We start from the raw sequence: 19939 nt of genomic DNA, 5'->3' as shown, positions 1-19939 counted from the left end.
AATTCTCTAGAGGTTCATTGTATACATTTGTCAAAGCTAACAGAATGATATTGAGTCACGTATATTGACAAGGAATTATACATTTTAAATTAGTTCTTGACAATACACTAGTGCTCAATATGATTGTCATTTTTGCCATCATTATTCTTGGACTATGTTTAAAAATCTGCTGCACATCTTGAGTGGGATTTGATAATCAACTGTGTCAGTGGCACCCGAGAATTCAAGAGGGCTAGGAGCCTGGAGTCTTAGGCAATCCAAATTGCAGTGAGACAGCATCCTGATTGGTATGCATGAAGGGGACTATGGCAGTCAATGCCATCTAGAAGAGGAAAGTCCTTTATGTCTTTTAAGTCAACAGGAGCCATTCTCCAAATCATTTTCTTCTCCAGAGTACTATAGGTTTGGGAACAGGAACTACATTATAAGAGTGATTTTTTCTGTACAAGCAGTTGGCACAGAAGGCTGCAGCCTAGCCAAGAGGGGTCCTCTTGCTGCTTTATTCCTTGGAACATCCTAGGGTGCCACCAGCATTGGGTGCCAGATGACCGACAGAAGCAGTAAACACTGGCCCTCTGGCAGTAGGGTGGAAACATGCCTCGTTGTTTAGTTTGGAAGAATACTTGTACCACCATGCCTGTGTTCCTTTGTTAATCTCAATATTCCTGTGTGCTGCTATAGTCCTCTACAACCATTGGTGCTAAGAAATTTGCCTGAGTGTGTGAGCTTGGTAACATTGCACAAGTCAGTACTTGCAGACACAGCTCTCTCACCGAAGCACAGACTTCTCCAATGAGTGGCTTGTGAGCTGCTAATAACTCTCCAGCTATCTGACAGTAGCTCTCCTGTGTACATTCCAGCCTTCTAAATTAGAGCTTTTTGCTTGGTTAAATTAATTTATGTGTGGCAAAAATGTGTATTCCAAGATGAAAATGTGTATATTATCAGAACTCATGAGCTGATGCTTGGAGAAAAATGGCTGAATTTCCAAAATATATTTAAAGGTAGTTTTTGAGAGATAAATCATGTGCGGGGATTGATTACTTTCGTGCAGGGGCAGTGGAGCTGTATTACCTATCTAGAAGGCATTCCTAATTGGCAAATCACTGAGGTGATCACTGCTGGCAACCTTGGACATGATAGTTACTAATGTGATTTTGTCTGATGTGGTCACAATTACAACACTAATAATTATTAGTAGCTCGCAATAATTTTCGTATAACATAAGTAGCTGTTATTACACAAAAGGCTGGAGACCCCTGCTGTAGCTACTTTTTGATTCAACATATATTGTGAACGCTTGCTTATGCATGTCATTGTTATATTTGATATACGATAAACAGGGAGCTTAATTCTAAATATTATACAATTATATATATTTGAGGGTGTGAATATTCGATTTTTTTTTTATTCAGAAATAAGAGTGCATTTATTCACATTGTTCTTCTAATTTCTGGATTCTTACTAAATAATTACTGTTTAGGTAAAGCGGTCCCTCACTGAGGGCCGGGTTCACAAAGGGCCTTTGCACTGGTGGCGGAGGCCCCGCTGTCGTGGGGGAGTCTCAGCACTTGTGGCGGAATCTCCGCAATGAGAATTCTCATTGCGGAGATTCAGCCCCAAGTGTGGAGACTTCCCCACGACTGTGGGGCCTCCGCCACCAGTGCGAAGGCCCTTTGTGAATCAAGTCCTGAGTATCTGTGTCTAATTCTGGAAGTGTGGGCATCACAGAAGGATTGTTGGGGCTACCACAAGTCTTTCTTACCATGCTTCTTGAGATAGTTTTTCTCATGTGTTTTAGAGATTATATTTGCGACTGTCTTTTCTATGGAGCCTAGTGTCTTGTGTTTTACTTGATGTCATCTAGTCTGCTTGTTAGTTACAAACATGTCTTTGTTTTCCATTATGCACAGAATTCTCACCCTGTTGTTGGAATGGGCTCTATTGTTCTGGAATCTCCCCAGTGGAATGTGCTCAGAGTGACCCGGAGAATACATTCCTTCGGATGGTCCTGTAGGTACATGGTGAAAAATGAACCAAAACCCTGTTTCCTGTAAAAGAAATACACAAAACACACATAAAGGTGAAGCACTCTGAAGGGACAAGTTGGAAAATAAATATTTTTCTAGTATTATTGAGTGGTTTCCGGAAAAGGCAATCAAACCAAAACACTTATATTGCTAGTTGGTACATGAAACACTACATATTATGTGTTTTCTATGGGTGATTTGTGAGGAGATCTTCAGCCTGTGGAGGGAGGTTTACTTCACACGGAAGGCTTCGATGTTAGGTCTTTGTTACATGTATCAGTTGCAGGAGGCCTGCCTCATTAAAGACAAAGGGCCCGACTGATATGTTAACGGCAAGCATACTCCATCACAACGGCGACAGACTATGCTTATTACCAACATATTGGTTAGCCCGCCTTAAACATTGGGTTTAATCACAGCAAAGACTACTCCGTCTCTGCCATGATTAAGTCCCTCCGATTGCCAAGTGAAGTAAGGGCCATCGTGAGGCAGAGCTCGAATTCCAGCCACCTAGTTTAGATGTGCAGAATTATGGGTCAATTTTCTCTGCCCGTCGCCGCCAGGAAAACCCTGGCAGTAAGGGGCAGTGAAAACTGCTCAATGCTACCCTCGCCATGGAAGAGGATTCCCAAGGTAAGAGGAGCATATTAGTTTTCATTTTCAAAAAGACAATTCTGCCACAGAAGTTTCTTTTTGAAAACAAAAAAGAAAACAGTTTGGTGCAGGGCTCCGTCATGTTGACGGAGCCCTGCACCTAACAGCAAAAAGCATTGACAAGAACTGCCATAATGGTGATTCCCGGCAATACTTTAGGGAATGACTGCCTGCTTGACGGTTGTTTGTAAATCTGTTGGATGATACCTCTGTCAGTGCAACAGAGAATTTATTCCATCACCCTGGTGGAGAAACGGGCCATCCGTCAGATTATAAATCTGGCCAAAAGTATGGAAGCAGAGCATTTGTTAGAGAAATGTTAGACTCTTGACTTTGGGATATGCGTTGAAAACAATAGCGACCTGAGAAAAATCCTAACTTTAAGACTTTCGTTATTCACAGAAGGCATTTAGGAGTCCTAAAGTTAGGAGTCCTAACTTTACTACTCCTAAACTGAGAAAAATCCTATCGTTAAGACTTTCGGTATTCACAGAAGGCATTTAGGAGTCCTAAAGTTAGGACTCCTAACTTCTGTGAATACCGAAATGAGTGATAAATGCAATTTGTAACCCAATGCTCCTTCTCATGAAAACTTAATAAAGTGTTTAAAAAAAAAAAATAGGAGTCCTAAAGTTAGGAGTCCTAACTTTACTACTCCTAAACTGAGAAAAATCCTAACGTTAAGACTTTCGGTATTCACAGAAGGCATTTAGGAGTCCTAAAGTTAGGACTCCTAACTTCTATGAATACCGAAATGAGTAAGTGCCTTCTGTGAATGCCAAAATGAGTAAGTGCCTTCTGTGAATACCAAAATGGTAGTAAGTTTAGGATTTTGTCTTAAGTTAGTTCTGTGAATCGGGCCCATAGAGTCTGCACTAGTCATACGGTGTGTGCCCAGCTGGGTTCCGCATTAGCCATATAGCGAGTGCTCAACAGGAGGTTACACAAGTCATACATTGCTCTGATGGAGTTTTCACTAGTCATGCAGTGTAAGCTCAGCTGGAGTCAATACATTTCATACAGTGAGTGCTCATTTTGAGTCTGCACTAGTCATACAGTGAGTGCCCAGCTGTCGTCTGCACTAGGCATACAGTGAGTGCCCAGCTGTGGTCTGCACTAGGCATACAGTGAGTGCCCAGTGGTGGTCTGCAAAAGACATACAGGGAGTGCACAGATGGAGCCACTCCACTGGTGTCTGCATTAGTCATGCAGTGAGCGCTCTGGTGGGGTCTGCACTGGTCATACACAGATTGATCAGCTGGAGTCTAAACAAGTCATACAGTGAGTGCTCAGATGGAGTCAACACTAGTCACATAGTGATGCTCACTGGAGTCTGCACTAGTCATACAGTGAGTAAGTGCTCAGAAAGGGTCTGCACTTGTCATGCAGTGTGTTCTCAGCTTTAAACTCCACTAGTCTTACAGTGAGTGCTCAGCTGAAGTCTGCACTAGTCATATAGTTATACAGTGAATGCTCTGAAAGGGTCTGCACTAGTCATAGAGTGTGTGTTTGGATAGCGTCTATACTAGTCATGCAGTTAGGCTCAGCTGGAGTCCGCACTAGCCATACTGTGAGGCTCATCTAAAGTCTACACTAGTCGTACAGTCATACGGTGAGTGCTCAGCTGGAGCATGCACTAGCCCTACAGTGAGTGCTCAGCTGGAACCTGCATGTTCCATGCAGTTAGTGATCAGATTCAGTCTACATTTGTCATGCAGTTAGTGCTCAGATGGAGTCTTCACTAGTCCCACAGTGAGTGTTCAGATGGAGCCTGCATGTTCCATGCAGTTAGTGCTCAGATGCAGTCTACATTTGTCATGCAGTTAGTGCTCAGATGGAGTCTGCCCTAGTCCTACAGTGAGTGCTCAGCTAGAGCCTGCAATAGTCCTACAGTGTGTGCTCAGATGGCGTCTGCTCTTAACGTGCAGTTAGTGCTCAGATGGAGTCAGCACTTGAAGTGTAGTTAGTGCGCAGACGGAGTCTGCACTTGACATGCGGTTAGTGCTCAGATGGAGTCTGCACTAGTCCTACAGTGAGTGCTCAAATTGAGTATGCACTGGTGCTATGATGAGTGATCAGATTGAGTCTGTACTTGTCTTACAGTTAGTGCTCAGATGGACTCTGCACTAGTCACAAAGTGAGTGCTCAGATGAAGCTTGCACTGGTGACACATCGTAGCATATGTACAATGAACTGGCGGAGCGCGGGTTAGCTCGAAAACTGCCAACACCGGGCTCCATCAGTTCAAAAACACAGGTATGCGCTGTATTTACAATACGTGCACCCCTGCGTTTTCCCTAGCGCTGGCACTAAATTAAGCTTCCTGGTGCCAACACAGGCACCCTTGCACCAGAGTGCAAGGGTGCCTGCATTGGAGGGGAATGATTGTCTATGTGCAGAAAGGTAGACCTTCCTGCACATAAACAATCCATAATGGCGATTTGTAACTCCGAATGGTGCTGCTTTTTGCAACACATATAAAAGTTGCAAATTGTATTTTTTTAATTATTGTTTATGTGCAGTAAGGGACACCTTCCTGCACATAAAAAATCATTCATGGCAATTTACTGTTTCTATGTGTGCTGCACAATGCAGCACACATAGAAGCAGCAAAAATGAAGAGAAATTATACATTTCTCCTGGTTTCACCATGTTAAGACCAGTTTTTTTTCCGGTCTTAATTTTGGCACTGCCCCATATTCACGCCACCCTTGTAAATAAGGGGCAGCATCAAAATTAATAGGTGTTGCAGCGGAATGCCCACTGCAACACCCATTGCACGCCCCTTTCACTCCAAGTGTAGTGTGGAATGGAGCCTTATTTACCAGGCGGGTTAATGCCACCTTGTAAATAAGACGATGGACTTAACGCCACCGGAACGTCTTAAAAAGTGACGTTCTGGTGACATTAAGTCCTTGTACATATGCCCCATGGTGTGGTGATATGGAGTCTGTACGAGTGATATTTTCTGTACGAGTGGATGTTCTGATCTGATTCCAATAAGCAGACAGGGGTAAGTGACCAGGTCAGCGCGCGGTCCTAGGACCAGTTGTCAGCGTCTTCCGTGCCACGTGCGCACCACTGGCGGATCTGGTTGCTCTTACCTCTGATCCTGCGGCTGCACAGTTCACCAGGCTGTTATTGGGATTCGCCATCCAGAAGGTGGAGACAGCGCTGCAAAGATCAAGCAGAAGAGGGGGGTGACATGATACCAGGGGTCAGAACAGAGCGCGAAAGCTGGCATTTATGCAACTGAGAACAAGTGCCAGGCACACCGAGATCCCACGTTCATACTTCCAGAGACCATCAAACCTCTGCAGATGACAACATGTTCTTTCATACAAAGCTCATCTTAACTTCCCTGCCAGGACTCGGGCAGCTGCAGCTTGTTTTTACACACATGCGGTAATTGAAAAGCTAGAAGCAGAAAGCAAGCAGTGAAAAATATCCTGCCAACGGTGCCACGTTCCCTACAATCCAGGAGGGAGTTCTGCTGCGGTGAGAGCAGCCCGCTGTGCTCTTTGGAAGAGGCTGGCTCCAGTGCTCGCGCCTGATTTACAGTCATTCTCGTTATTGGTTTTGGCATTTATGAACGCACGGTCACCGACGTTTCTTGGTGCTGAATATTGTTAAAGTGAACGTTTTAGGAAAAGTACCAAACAACAATCCTAAATAACCAGGGATTAAAGATTAGAAAGATATGCTTTCAGCGACTTTCTGAATGAAAATAAAGTTGACTGACTGCAAATAAAAAGGAGAGAATTGGAAGGTTTTGCTGCTGCAACAGAGAAAGATTTGCCACTGAAAGCTGCAACCCTTGCCCTAGGGGTTTGAAGCAAGAACCTATTCTGCGATCAGAATGGTCTGGCGAGTTTATAACAAGTGCATTTTTAGCTTGCAAAGGCTAGATTTGTGAACAACAGTCAATGCTTTAAAAGTAGTTCTTTTCTAAACTTGGAGCCGGTGTAATTCTGAAAGTGTAGGAGAAACGGAATTATGCTTCCTCAGCCCGCACACATGTGGAGGGGCCATCAATTTCTTGCAAGTGTCTGAATAATATGGCAGTCCCATAATCTACTGTCGATTGCATCAGTGCCATGGCCACAAGAGTCCTCAAATCATTTTCAACGAGGGACATGATTTTTTTTTAGAGATTTCAAATGAAAAAACATGTCTTGGCCACATTTAAGACGCAGGGATGAAGCCCCGGATTTGAGTCCGTGTCAATCCCAAGATTCTGTACACAGGAGGCTACAGCAGGCAAGGCTCTAAGGAAACGGGCCAGTGCAAATCATTTATCTGGCGTTTTAGAGATGGTAAAAGTACCTCAGTTCTGATGGGATTCAGTTTCTAAAAACTGACTGACGTCCACCAAAGCATCACCATCAAATGTTTAGGTAACAGTGATTCAAATTTAGGGAAAGATTTCGAATAAGGCGCAAGTAAAAAATGACCTGAGTATCCTCTGCATACATACAGAATTTCACTTTCATCTGATGGAATATGTAGCTAATGTGGATGCATATCGCTGTAGAAGAGCAATGATGGTAGAATTGAACACTGACGCACACCACTATCAATAGTTATGGGTTCTGAGAAGAGAGGAGTCACTGTTTCGTGAGAGTTACAAAATCTTTTAGCCAAGATAGAACTGTGTCCTTGATGCAACTTTCCCTGAGTCTTGTGATTAAGATACTGTAGTCAATGTTGTCAAAGGCTGCATAGAGGTCCAGGGGCGCAAGGGTACCTGGATCCTCTCCGTCCATTAATATCAGTAGGCCATCTAAGAGATAGACTACCATGATTTAATGCTCATTCCAGGGTGGAAATCTGCCTGTTGAGGATACAGAATATTGTTGGATTTCTCTTTTAGCTTACAAAAATATTGGAGCAAAGTGGTGGGTTCTTAGGGTTCATCAGATCCAATGAGGGTCTTTGTAGTAAGGTTTGCCCACTCTTTTCTTCCAAGCCAGTCTTAGTAGATCAGTTAACATTTTAAAAAACTTTTTTGCTAGAATAACCATAAATTCTTCCATATATTCAAGGTTGGGGTGGCCTGGAGGGCAATCTGGCAGACCAATAGGGACAGTCTGACAGGTCAGTGTTTTTGGCTGTTTGTGGGCCTGTTTTATGGTCGTGTGGGTCAGTTCCCTGATATTAACTCAAATATTGAATGCAGCAAGCACAAATTAATGCAGTCTACCGTACCATGAAAAGAATCGATACTGCCTGCCTTTACAAGTTCAAAACTGCACCGAGTTGCAAATGTTGGCCACGCTTTTAGCTATCTGATTCGCTAATGTGGACCCTGAGAGGTGACTACTGGATGCAATTTCAATCAGGTGCAATCAGGAGGAATATTGTTTTAAGGTTGCCTCAACCAATCCTTGGGGGGCAAACAGACTATTAAGGGTGGTTAAGGGATTAATTCTAAATGTATGTGTTCTCCTACAGAAGCAAATTTATCCATAAAGAACTATGATAGTTTTTCCGAAAATTCAGCAGAGGATGGCATATCATTGCGAAGAGATGTGCGGTTTTGCACTTTCTTCGCAATAATAAAAAGTTTCTTAGATAGGTTAGGAGCATTTATAAGTCTACACAAAAAGCAAGCTTTTTTATGTCTTTACATTTAAGGTGGTAGTTTTTCACTTTTAGATATAAGTCTTAAATAGCCTCTATGCCCTTGGAATTTTGCCTCCGCTTCAGTTTGAATTCCACTAGTTCTGAGGAGAACCATAGGTTGTCCATTCTTCTATTGGGATTAGATTTTTGATGAAGAGGCAAAGTCTTACTTTAAAGCAAGAGTTACCGAATAGTTGCATTTAAAAGAATGGTGGGGTTTTGTCTCTGAGTTAGCTTGAGAGTGAGAATCGCATAGAAAAGGAGATTTCATGCCTAATATCTTTAACTGAAAATGTTTCCCATAAATGTGGCTTGATTACTAACTTCTTGAGAGTATTTTTCATAAACATAGGAAAGCACAGAGCACAAGGAATGGCAAAATGATCTATGCAGATCAAGGAGATGAATTTTGAATTGTGAGATACTCCAGGGTAGCAAATGAGGGTCCGAGAAGATGAGCAGTCGAATTAGTTGGTTCCCTGGTTGAAAGTTTGTTAAAAAAAATGTCAGGATTTTCTTTAAAATATAAATTGTGACCAGTAGGAGTTTTCAGCCCTAGGCTAACATCTCAAGTGAAATAATATTGTCACTTTGCAGGATAGAAATATTCATTTCTTCACAGAAAGCTCAAATGTTGCTGGTGGGGAGTGAGGGGGAAGCCAGGTAAGATAAGCTTGACCTGGGTACAAATATAACCTAATGTTGAGATCAAATTAACACAACTTGAATGGTCGTTGACTCACACGACTTTAACTGCAATTGATTTCAATAACCGACTCCTACCCCATCACCACTTTGGCCCACACTGCTCACTTGAAGGATTTCACAGATCTGTGGAATCAATTTGTTCCGGAACTGGGGTACTTTGGGGAGTTAATCATGAGGTATTTAAGAACAAGAATTGTGAAGTGTACTGATTAAAAAGAGTAAATATTTCAGCTTGTTGAGCCACTGCAGAGCGAAGGATACAAAGCAAGACTGTCAACTTGATTCGAGCTTTCATGATTAATGGGACTTCAGAGTGAGAATCCACCTTATTAGGGAAAGTTAGATCCAGCTATTGGTTGATTGCAGTCCTGAGTGGAAATTCACTGTGGAGCATCTTTAATGTAACTAGCTCTAGCTCATTGTAGATACCGTATAGCAGATGCTGGGACAGACCATTTTTTAAATTTCCTGGGTTCAGTGTCACCAAACGGAGAGGCAAACCACGGGCTGGGTTCAGATGCAGCTGCATGCACACAGGCTTGCTTTAGGCATGCCTTCAGTGTGCCGTAAGCGCATGCTGGGACTGCGCAGCTAACTCACTTTTATGGGGCCCTTTGACATATTAAAAAAGGTGTCTAGACTGGCTGTAAGTCCAAGTGGGAGGCAATCCTAGGGAGCCAAGCAAAGTGAGAGACGTTAAGAAGAGTAAAGTGCTGGTTATGGTTAAAATCCCATCCATGTATATAAATCAAAGGGAACTAGCTACAGGGTAGAATCTCCTAGTGTGTGTTTGTTTGAAAGACAATACATTTGATTTTTTATGAAGACCCTCCCCCACCAACCTAGTTAGTGGCATGATTCATCATCGGGTCCCACCCAATGCACTGAGTGTACCTAGGGTGTGCTTCGCAATATCCAGAGAAATGAGCCATTAGAGGAAAACATCCTCTTCCACATATTGCACCTTAGTGTGTGCGCCACATAGCTGGTCCTAAATATATTATTACTTTTAGACTATCTTTTAAATTCACGCGCACAGGTCTTGATGAAAGCCAGTTTAACTCTAAGACCTGGCTGAAACATGTTGACCACACCGGATATCGGAGTCATTAATTATCTCCACTGATATCCACCTCTCAGTTTTTAATCACTGCCAAGGGCCCAACATTAAAATAGTCTTTAGAATTCTGGAACCCATTGGACAGTTTTTTAACTCACACACAACTCATCGTCGCTGGGGGACGCCACACGGAGCAAGAAGACGCAAAAATGGGGCAGATCGGACCCTCAGGGGCTGAGATATGGCCCCCGGAAGGTAGGCGACCTTTGACCACTAAGAAGACCGACGACGAAGCGCGTAGGGCTCTGCCGCTGGTCTCAGAGATGCCCCCGGGGTGGGTCAGGTCCCGGGGGCTGCCCCCAAGGAGAAGTCAAGCCAGGGGGGGCACAGTCGCGCTCCCCCCGTGAAGGTGACCAGATGGGCCCCGGGACCTCGTACCCAGGGCCTGAAGCAAAGCCGGGGAGTGCCGTCACGCTCCCCGTGAAGATTCACGCCTATGGGGTGCCAGGAGCCCACCCTAGCCCCCGGTGAAGAAGCGCAAGCCGGGGAGCGCCGGGGCGCTCCCCGTGAAGGAGAAGGAGGGGCCCGGGACCCCATATCCGGGTCCCGAAGAAGACACAGTCAAGGAGCGCTCCCCGTGAGGCGAGTGAGGGGCCCGGGACCCCATACCCGGGCCCGATGCGGATAGAGGCGGGGGAGTGCCGTCGCACTACACTGAGGACCGGAGGAGCCAGCAAGAGCCTGCTTGTCTGCCCAGGCAGACCTGAACGGCTGTGCCGGCTCCCGTGGCAGCCCACGAGGGTGCTGGCCGCACGGGGAACCGGCGGGGGCAACCAGGGGTGGGCTCCCCAGGCTGCCCTCCACCAAAGAATGCAGGCGGGGGTCCCGGGTGGAACCGGGACCCCAGAAGCAATGTTGGGACATCGCGGGGCCCGGGTGGGACCGAGCCCCTGAAAATCCGCTGATCGGCCAGGGGTGGGCTCCCCGAGCCGTTACGCTTACCTGGGGGTCTGGGTGGGACCGGGCACCCCAACGAGGGCCAGGAACGCGATGAAGCCACCAACACCGCCAGCGCGGCTCTCCCCGGCACAGCGGGAGAGCCGCTCATCTATTATTCACTGAAAAGGAGGAATCGCCCATAATGCTTTTCAGGCCTGGACCGGCCTGCAAGGAAAAAACAGCTTTTTCTCTGCTCGTGGTGGCCCAAGGAGGACGGGGTCACCACCATGTGAGTGCAAAGGTGCTGGGGGAACTGCTGGAGGAGCGCAGTCTCCCCCCAGCACGATAAAAGCCCCACCCTAAGTTTCCTGGGGGATTTGAAAGGAATAGCCCCTCAAGGGTTCAGTCTGCATTAAACATCTTCTGGACTGGAACGTAAGTTATACAGCTGAGGATGATTTGAAAAGTGCATCCAGGAGTGGAGGACTGAGTTGGGGATGTCTTGAGAAGGGCATCCTCTAGAGGTGAAGACGTGTAATTGCACCTGAAATGCTTTTACAATGTTATTTCTTTTAGAGGGACTGAAGGTCACATGTGTAATGTGAAGTACTGAAGAAGGGTGATGTCATAAGCAAAGTGGGGTTATGTTGTCAGACATTCCTGCTAGGGTGTCTGGCTGTATATGCATAATCCAGGTGATTTCATCAGTGATGCCTTTAGGGACTGTAATTGCAATGCACTTTAATGATACCCAAATGTTATGAGTACTATCATTCTAAAGTGGTGCTTAAACATGTATTCTTGCTGCTGCACTTAAGTGAAGACCCCAGACTGCTAGCCCTTAAGATATCGAGGTGCATACTTTATGGTCAGTAGGAGATGCTCAGTCAGGGTTATATGTCACCAAGGCAGGTGTACCCATTTTTAGGTCTCGCCTTGCTATCGCGTAAGCGATCGCAAAGCGAGACTATTGTAAGGGGGTTTTAAAAGCGCTCCCAAAAAGCGGATTGCATGGCTAGCACGCGCACAATCACGCGCATCGTGCCGCCATGCAATCCGTTTGGAAGCGCACTTCAAAGGGTCTGCTCTCCCGCCTGGAATGCGCTCCCCCGCCCCCGCCAAGCGCGCGCACCACGCTCCGCCGGGCTTGTTGTCTCTGTTTCTTTTCAGATCTCTCGTCCCATTACTTTTTCTGCTAACCATTTACCTTTTGCTACTCCTCACAATCAAGATTTCATTTTTAATTCCTCTTGGAAGCATTTTGATGAGAAGTCTTCTGTAGCTTAGGTATGTTGTTACCACCTCTTTAATATTTGCAAGATTAAAACTTTGTTTCCTTTTTCAACTATAAAATACATTTTCGAAACTCTTGCCTTTTATCTATTGTGTCACTGCTCATCTGACACTGACTTATTGAAACGCATAACCGCCCTACCAGTGCTGAATGAATGTGTTGTTGCTATACAGTTTGCTGTAACTTCAACCCCACCACTGTATTTACCAATGGATTAGCTTGATGTCTCTTTTGTTTTCAGTTCACTTTCTCTGCTTCATGTTCTTTGGAATCCCTGACCATTCCTTGTTTGTGTTCCCTTATCTCTGTTTACATACACCCTCGTGGCCTCTTCGCTCTGCAGATCACAGTTTATCTGTTCCGCTGCCGCCTTGTGCTGCGTCTTGAATCAACTCTTACACTTGTGGCGCCCACACTCTGGCCTGCTGACCCGTGACCTTCTCCCTCATTGTTTATATGCAAACCATTTTAAGCCGCTTGATGCAGAGCGTGTCAGGGATCTTCAATTATACCAGCAACTAATTGTATTATGAAAGGGAGAAGTCTGAGATTGTTTTGCTTTGGCAAATGGAGTTATTCTCCTTGTTTATTCCAATAGGCAGAAAGCGACTGTACCGGGGGAATTGCTGTGCATACTTTCAAGTGAGTAAATGTGGCCTTGTTTTAAAGGTGTATGAAATAATCATCATTGGCTTCTATATGATTATGCAAAATTTCGGAAAATTACTCAATTACACAAAATTACATGTAATTACAGGAAATGCAAATCAATCCTTTAGAGCCATATTTTAACCAGAAATGTGCCCTTGGGTTAATTTTTGATGCGAGGGGAAAAAAATCACGAGCACCATCCCAAGGCGCTACTCACTCAAACATGCATTAAAATGTTGCTGCTACGGCACCTACTGACACAACGGGGCATAATTTCGGGGGCTTTGCTAAACAAGGCATAACCCTAAATTGGCAGATTAGCCCGCTGTAATTGAAAGTTCACTAGGACCTACTTTATTCCGGGAGTGCATGGACAGCCGTCGTCGTAATTCTGGGCCACGCTCCTGCCCCGTTACTAAAGAGGGCTGTGCTTCAGTGCGTAGTGAACAAGCATTTGCAATGCAATAGGTCTCGCATTATTAAAGTTTGAGCTATTGGTGTTGCATTATTTAGCAATGCCAATAGCTCAAACTTTAATAATGCGAGACCTATTGCATTGTAAATGCTTGTTAATGATTGTTGAGGTAATGGGGTGGGTCGCCCCTGGGATGGTGCCAGTGCGCAGGGCCCACGCCCCAGGTTATGTTTAACTAATTGCATTGGGGGCAAGATGATGTGCATACATGGGAGTGGTGGTACTAGACCCCAACCCCCACGGGAGGGGTGGAGATGTTATGCAATGGCACAAAGTAATTCCAACAGCTTATGTATATTTGTAAATTGGTGCATAGTATTGAGTAGTGTGTGTGTTTAATAAATGTACTCTTACTTTTATAAAGCAAAGTACAGACTGGACAATCAATTATTGAGTGTTATTTTTGCGCACCTGTAAATGGCGATTACTAGCCCACACCATCTCCCTTGAGTAAGCCTCAGACAGCTCTGCAAAGCTACCCTCTGAGTCAGGCGCTACAATTGGGTGTTTGGTTCCCAGTGAAGGACAAATGTAGTCATGGTATTTGTGCAGGCCTCACAGATGCTACCTCGTTTTCCAACAGTGACAATGATATAAATCTGTGTATTTCCCAACATTCCTCTGTATTGCCACTCTGAAATGCCCTATTTTTACAAGTATATTTGCATTTGAATAAAACCGCACCGTATTGGTGTAAAGTTACACATGAATAAATCTCATTGCAAGTGTAAATTCAAGATTTGTAAAAATAAAATGTGATTAAACGCTTCTTATACTTGCCACTGCTGCAGTGATTTTAACTGGCGTGCACAAGTGCACAAATGGCTTTGATCAATGGGTTCACAATCTTTCCTCACTTTGAGTTTCTGCCCCTAAGTAACTGTTTATTCTGTTGACGCCGGTCCTCGTTATGACCATTCTTGCTCAATCCTGTCTTGACGCCCAGCCTGAGGTTTGGACTGTACCCTGATTGAGATCACTCACTAATATCCCGTTATTTGTCTTGTTTTCATTTTCCTTGCTGCCCACAGCGGATTCACGAACAAAGCTGGCTCGTGTAAAGGAAGAAACAGCAACCACAATATCCCGGTCTGTCTAAAACAGGAACTGCGCAATAACCTTCCACGCGCGGCGAGGGTGCTCGTATGAAACGGGCAGCAGCTGCTGCCTCCCTGAAAGAGGGAGACTAAGGTACTGTCCCCACACTTAGTGCTTACCTGCAGTCCTGTCTGGGTTTGGGGATGTATCCGGGATAAGAGTCCTCGGTAATGGTCCTGCACATCTTACTGTCTCGGTCGGACGGCAGCAGAGTCCCCGCTTTGATGAGAAGTCCAAGGCAGTGATCGAAGGTGTTGCGCTCCTCGGGGCCATCCTCGGTGAAGAAGCAATGCCCTAAAGTGTCATAGCCCACGACATCCTTCACCTGCAGGAACAACACAGAACACGGGGTACGCTTCCTGTCAGCACACGGGCAACACAGAACAGATGGCATGCACTGCATGAACACATGAGGGGTATATGAGAGCAAGATGGAGGCAGGCTGTCAATACATGAACAGCACAGAACACGGGGTACGCTTCCTGTCAGCACACGGGCAACACAGAACAGATGGCATGCACTGCATGAACACATGAGGGGTATGTGAGAGCAAGATGGAGGCAGGCCGTCAGTACATGAACAGCACAGAACACGGGGTACGCTTCCTGTCAGCACACGGGCAACACGGAACAGATGGCATGCACTGCATGAACACACGCGGGGTATGTGAGAGCAAGATGGAGGCAGGCTGTCCAGCCGCGGTGCGTCCATTGGGGCGTAGGGGCGTAGCCCCACCAGCCCTGCTGATTGGACCCGCGTTAAATAATACCCGCGTTAAATAATTAAAATATAATGTCCAAATTACCATTTACTGCGCACATTATTCCGGCGGCGCCGGGCAGCACCCGACTTTATCGGGAGTGTGCAGGGGGGCGGGCTGGCTGGTGTGGTCATTGATTTGAAGCCGGATGATTGACAGGTCTAAAAACTTTTTTTTTCCCCTTTCCCCGCATGTATACTTCGGGCAGCAACTTGCCCGAGCATGCGCACCCAGGCCGGCCCCATTAGCTAGTAGGGGGGGGGGGGGTGCAGGACCTGCTGGCGGCAGCGCTGGCAGCAAAAGGGCGACAGGGCGAGCAGTCACTATGCCCTCCAAGCCAATCCTGGCGCTGCATGCAGCGCCACTGCGCCAGGATTGGCCGGTCACCGCGCAGCATGAGCAGGGGCAATCCTGATTGGATGCCGAGCTTGACGTAAGGTAAGCGTGCTGCTTGGATCCGGTAACGGTCGGGTTCACTTCGTGCGCGTCGCCTGAGCCTCGTGGTCGTCGTGACTCGTGGACTGGACGGTGGCTGAGGACTGAGGACACACAGGTAGGATCGGTTGGGGAAACATGGGGAAATGCTGGGCCGGCTGATTTGTAACTGCTGTCATATACCGTTTTAAGTGTTTATTAAAGTCCTTTTCGTATCAAATTAAAGCAGTGAGTTGGACCTACAATTTTGTGCTGCGGAGCGTTCAGTTTGTACACCCCTGCCCTACTTTCCTGAGAAGCCTGTGGCTGTTCACCAGCGGTACCACTGAAATTCGTGTTGAAGGGGTTGTACTTGGCCTAGTTTGCGAAGCCATAGTAGGACAGATTACAGGAGATCTGAGGTGAACCACCCCTGCCCTATGGCCGTGGCTCAGCCCCTAAACTGGGTCTGGCACATGCCTTCAACCAGAAAGGTTATGTATTCAGAGTGACCAACTTTACTCGTTGTGCCACCCAAGTCTATATAGTCCGTTAATCACTATTCACTGAATTCTACATTTCATTGGAAGTCAAGGGCACAGTGTGTGCAGGTAGAAATGCCGCACTAAAGGCATTAAAGGAAAAGAATGAAAACCAGCCTAGATGCCGGTCTACATCATTTCTTCAAAAGCTGCAAAACAGCACTTGTGGCTGTAGGTGACCTATTCCTTCCTTCATAGTGGTCGTTATGAAATCCATTGGGGCTCAGTGTTGGGCATGGGATTTCTTCCACCCCACCTGCGCTATACCCTTAGCGATCAGTCCCTGCTCGATTCCCACACAAGCTCACAGCCACAGTTGCAGTGCTTGAACCTCATCTGTTGTGCTGCTGCCCTCCAGCAGCCTTTGCCTGCTTTATCTACTCCCTTTTGGCTGATTCCTCAGGGCCTAAGACTAATCCCACCTCCCACTCAGCCACCTCTGGTTCCCACTCAGTCTTCTTTCCTGTGCTATTCCTCAGCGCACTCTTCCCCTCTTGCACTGGTATTTTAGTTACGGAGAGTAGGCATGCACTAATGCAGGAAGAACAGATATTCAAAGTATGTACACTTTCACGAGAGTTGGGTAATTAAATGTATGCTGTGTTAGGTGTGCCTGTGTAAGTGCTGGGTGACACGGAGTGAGCAGTGTGAGTGCAGGGTGAAAGGTATGCCTGTGGAAGTACAGGGTGAGTAGTGAGTGCAGGGTGAATAGGGTGCCCATGTGAGAACTGGGTGACCAGTGTGGTCTTGTCTCAGGACGGGAAGCGTGAAAGATGAGCTGTGTGAGAAATGCGTAACCGAAGTACCAGTGCGAGTGCTGGGGGAATCGTGAACCAGTGTGAGTGTAGGGTCATTCGTGGAGCTGTGTCCATGCAGGAGGATTCATCCCTCGACAGGAAGAAACCGTCATTGACAGTTTAGGTGTAATTGGAACTATAATTATAATGATTGTGAAGCTGATCCTGCAACAAAATGTCAGTATTTTGGATATTTCAAAGTTACTTTTGTAGAGGTAGGTGAGCCTTTGAAGGCCAGAGCCAGATGTTGAGCTCTGGCTCTGAAAGAAGTGTTCTTGGAACTTCACGCCAAGTCTTCTTGTGGTTTCTGTCACCCACACACTTATGTTTGTCACTACGCCGCCTCATCGAGAGGCTAAATGTTGCAACGTAAAACCAAGAAACCTGGTTTCAAATGGTATATCTGCTTGGCAAAATGTGTGTTTCCCTGGCCCATTAACTTATTTCACTGTGCCTTCTTTTCTGTTATCATCCTACCTTAAAACTCAATTAAGGATGTGTCATCAACAACCTCATTTGTTTAAAAGACTTTAATAATACCCCCTATGTTATAAAAACCTATGCAGTGTTCACATGACGGCTGACTTGCCTCTTGGTTCACTAAAAGCATCGTCCTCGCAGGCATGAATGTTTCAAAGTTGACATTTAGAACCAATAACTTCTCATAAATTCCAGTCCATGCAGAAATTAATTCTAGGTCTCTGAACTAAAACGCATCCAAGTTAAACAAATCTACCTTTTTAAAATTTGAGCCTTTAGCATAGGTTTACATGGCAAATTATACACCACACAGAGCACTGCCTGGACTCTGGCTCGGCACTCTTTTAATGTTCTGCTTGCCTAGCTCTGTATTGTTCCTGAAATGTATTCTTCCACTGTGGCATCAAGGGTCCTTAACAAGAGCAGGGACAGCAGGGGGGCCTGTAGTAATTAAAACACACAGACTGGTGAACTGAGAGCAGTCATGCGAAGGTGTGGCTAGAAGCGAAGAATACACTTTGACACCGCATAATCATGATTGCACTTAAGCACTTTAGGGTAATGCTTTAGTTGTGATACAATACATATATCATGCATTTATGTATTTCCATGTCTTAAGGTACCTTTCTTAGATTTGCGAATGAGAGAATATTTTATACTGGATTAGGTATGTGTTAAATATGTTATATTCTAAATCTCTGCTGAATGGGATTCATTCAAAATGTACACTTTATGATTAGGGTCAATCTGATGGCAGCGTAATCAAAATGACTTACTCCGTGACTCTAGGATTGTCGACAATGAATCTCTAGTATTGTGTGCTTTATTGCACCTTTCCTAGTGGGCTTCTGATATATTATGCATACTGTGAGACACTGCACTTCAATATCTGTGATTGCCTGTGTTTGCCTTAGCTTCTGCTTTGCAGTTGTCTCATTGGGTGATGAACTGAGCTATTACCCTTTTGCACTTGTTTTCTTGTCACGTTTGCTGGTTATTGAAATACAAAGGTCAAATGTCAGCCGCTTTCATTCTGGGAGCCTGGTGTTTACTTTTCTTTCTCTGACTTCGAAGTGAGAGAGTTATGTGAAATCTTGCTATGAAATGGAAAGGGTTTTTTCTAGCACACAACAAATATGAAAAGTGCTGATATTTCACACTATATTAGAATTATAAATAGATAATGAAGTTAATTTTTGTATTGGAGTCTGGAAACAAATATTTGAATACAATGAAAACACAATACACTAGCCAATGCTATTTCCACACATTATCATTTATGCGCTAAAAATCTGCATGTCTGTACCAATGTTATGGTCATTTCAATTGGAAATGTGTTGTCTGTAAAGGCAGTGTGCTACCACACGATGGATACTCCACATTACGCCGCTCCACTCTGCAACACTCTCCTTCAGTCTATGCCCTTTGATTCAGAGACATGCCCCTCGACTTTGACATGCCACTCTATGCCACTCCAATCTAAGCCACTCAACACCATTTGACCCTCTTAACTCTACCCACCCCACTCTTTACTAATCTATTTCAGTCAACTCTATCTCACTTCACTACAGTCTACCCCACTAGGGTCTACCCAACTTTACCCCTCTCCACTCCTGGCCAATCCACCCCAACCTGCCTCATTCCACTACAATCTACATCACTACAATCTACTCCAATCCACTCAACCACAATCTACACCAGTCCAGTCTGCCTATCTACCCTACTGCAATCTACCTCACTGCAATCCTCTCAATGTTTTCCACTCTACTACAATCTACCCCACTCCACTCTCCCACAATCTTGCACTCCAGTCTACTCCACAGCAAACTACCCCACCCCATGCCTTCCCCGCTCTGGTCTTCTCAAGTCTACCCCAACTCCACTTCACCCCAACTCCACTCGCTCTTCTCAAGACTACCCCAACTCCACTCCAATGTACCCCACCCCTTTCTGCCCCGCTCCAATCTACCCCTTTCCAATACACCAGTCTACCCCGCTCAACTCCAGTCTACCCCACCCCACTCTAGCCCACTTCACACCCATGTACCCCAATCTACTCCAGTCTACTACAATCTACCCCACTCCGCCCCAATCTACCCCACTCCGCCCCAATCTACCCCACTTACTCCAATCTACCCCACTTACTCCAATCTACCCCACTTACTCCAATCTACCCCACTTACTCCAATTACACTGCTGTGCAACTTCTTCTACTCTTAGAGCTGAGATTTCCATGAGTCTTATAGTCTGAATTCAGCACCTGAGCATAATAGGACAGAATGTATGAAGCTCTGTGGTAATACTGAATAAGCAGCTACCTATGTTATGCCATCTATTAATGTAATAACTGCACTTTCACAATTGCTTTATTAACCTTCCTGCTTTCTCAAATTTGCTTGAAAATGCCTGATT

The 19939-nt window shown here is 45.5% G+C and overlaps 1 protein-coding gene across 1 annotated transcript in view; it reads right to left on the bottom strand.

The window, feature by feature from the left end:
• CEMIP (cell migration inducing hyaluronidase 1) overlaps positions 1-19939 on the bottom strand; it is a 908751-nt gene that overhangs the window by 131045 nt on the left and 757767 nt on the right. Inside the window, exons 14-16 of the mRNA XM_085644720.1 lie at positions 14654-14859; positions 5789-5858; positions 1923-2051 (exon numbers count right to left, since the gene is read on the bottom strand). Coding sequence (XP_085500846.1) covers positions 1923-2051; positions 5789-5858; positions 14654-14859 — 405 coding nt within the window. The remainder of the gene's footprint in view (positions 1-1922; positions 2052-5788; positions 5859-14653; positions 14860-19939) is intronic.

The sequence above is a fragment of the Triturus cristatus genome, chromosome 3_1 (genome assembly GCF_964204655.1).
Source record: "Triturus cristatus chromosome 3_1, aTriCri1.1, whole genome shotgun sequence".
Taxonomy (NCBI): Eukaryota; Metazoa; Chordata; class Amphibia; order Caudata; family Salamandridae; genus Triturus; species Triturus cristatus.
This window is presented reverse-complemented; position numbering and strand designations above follow the sequence as displayed.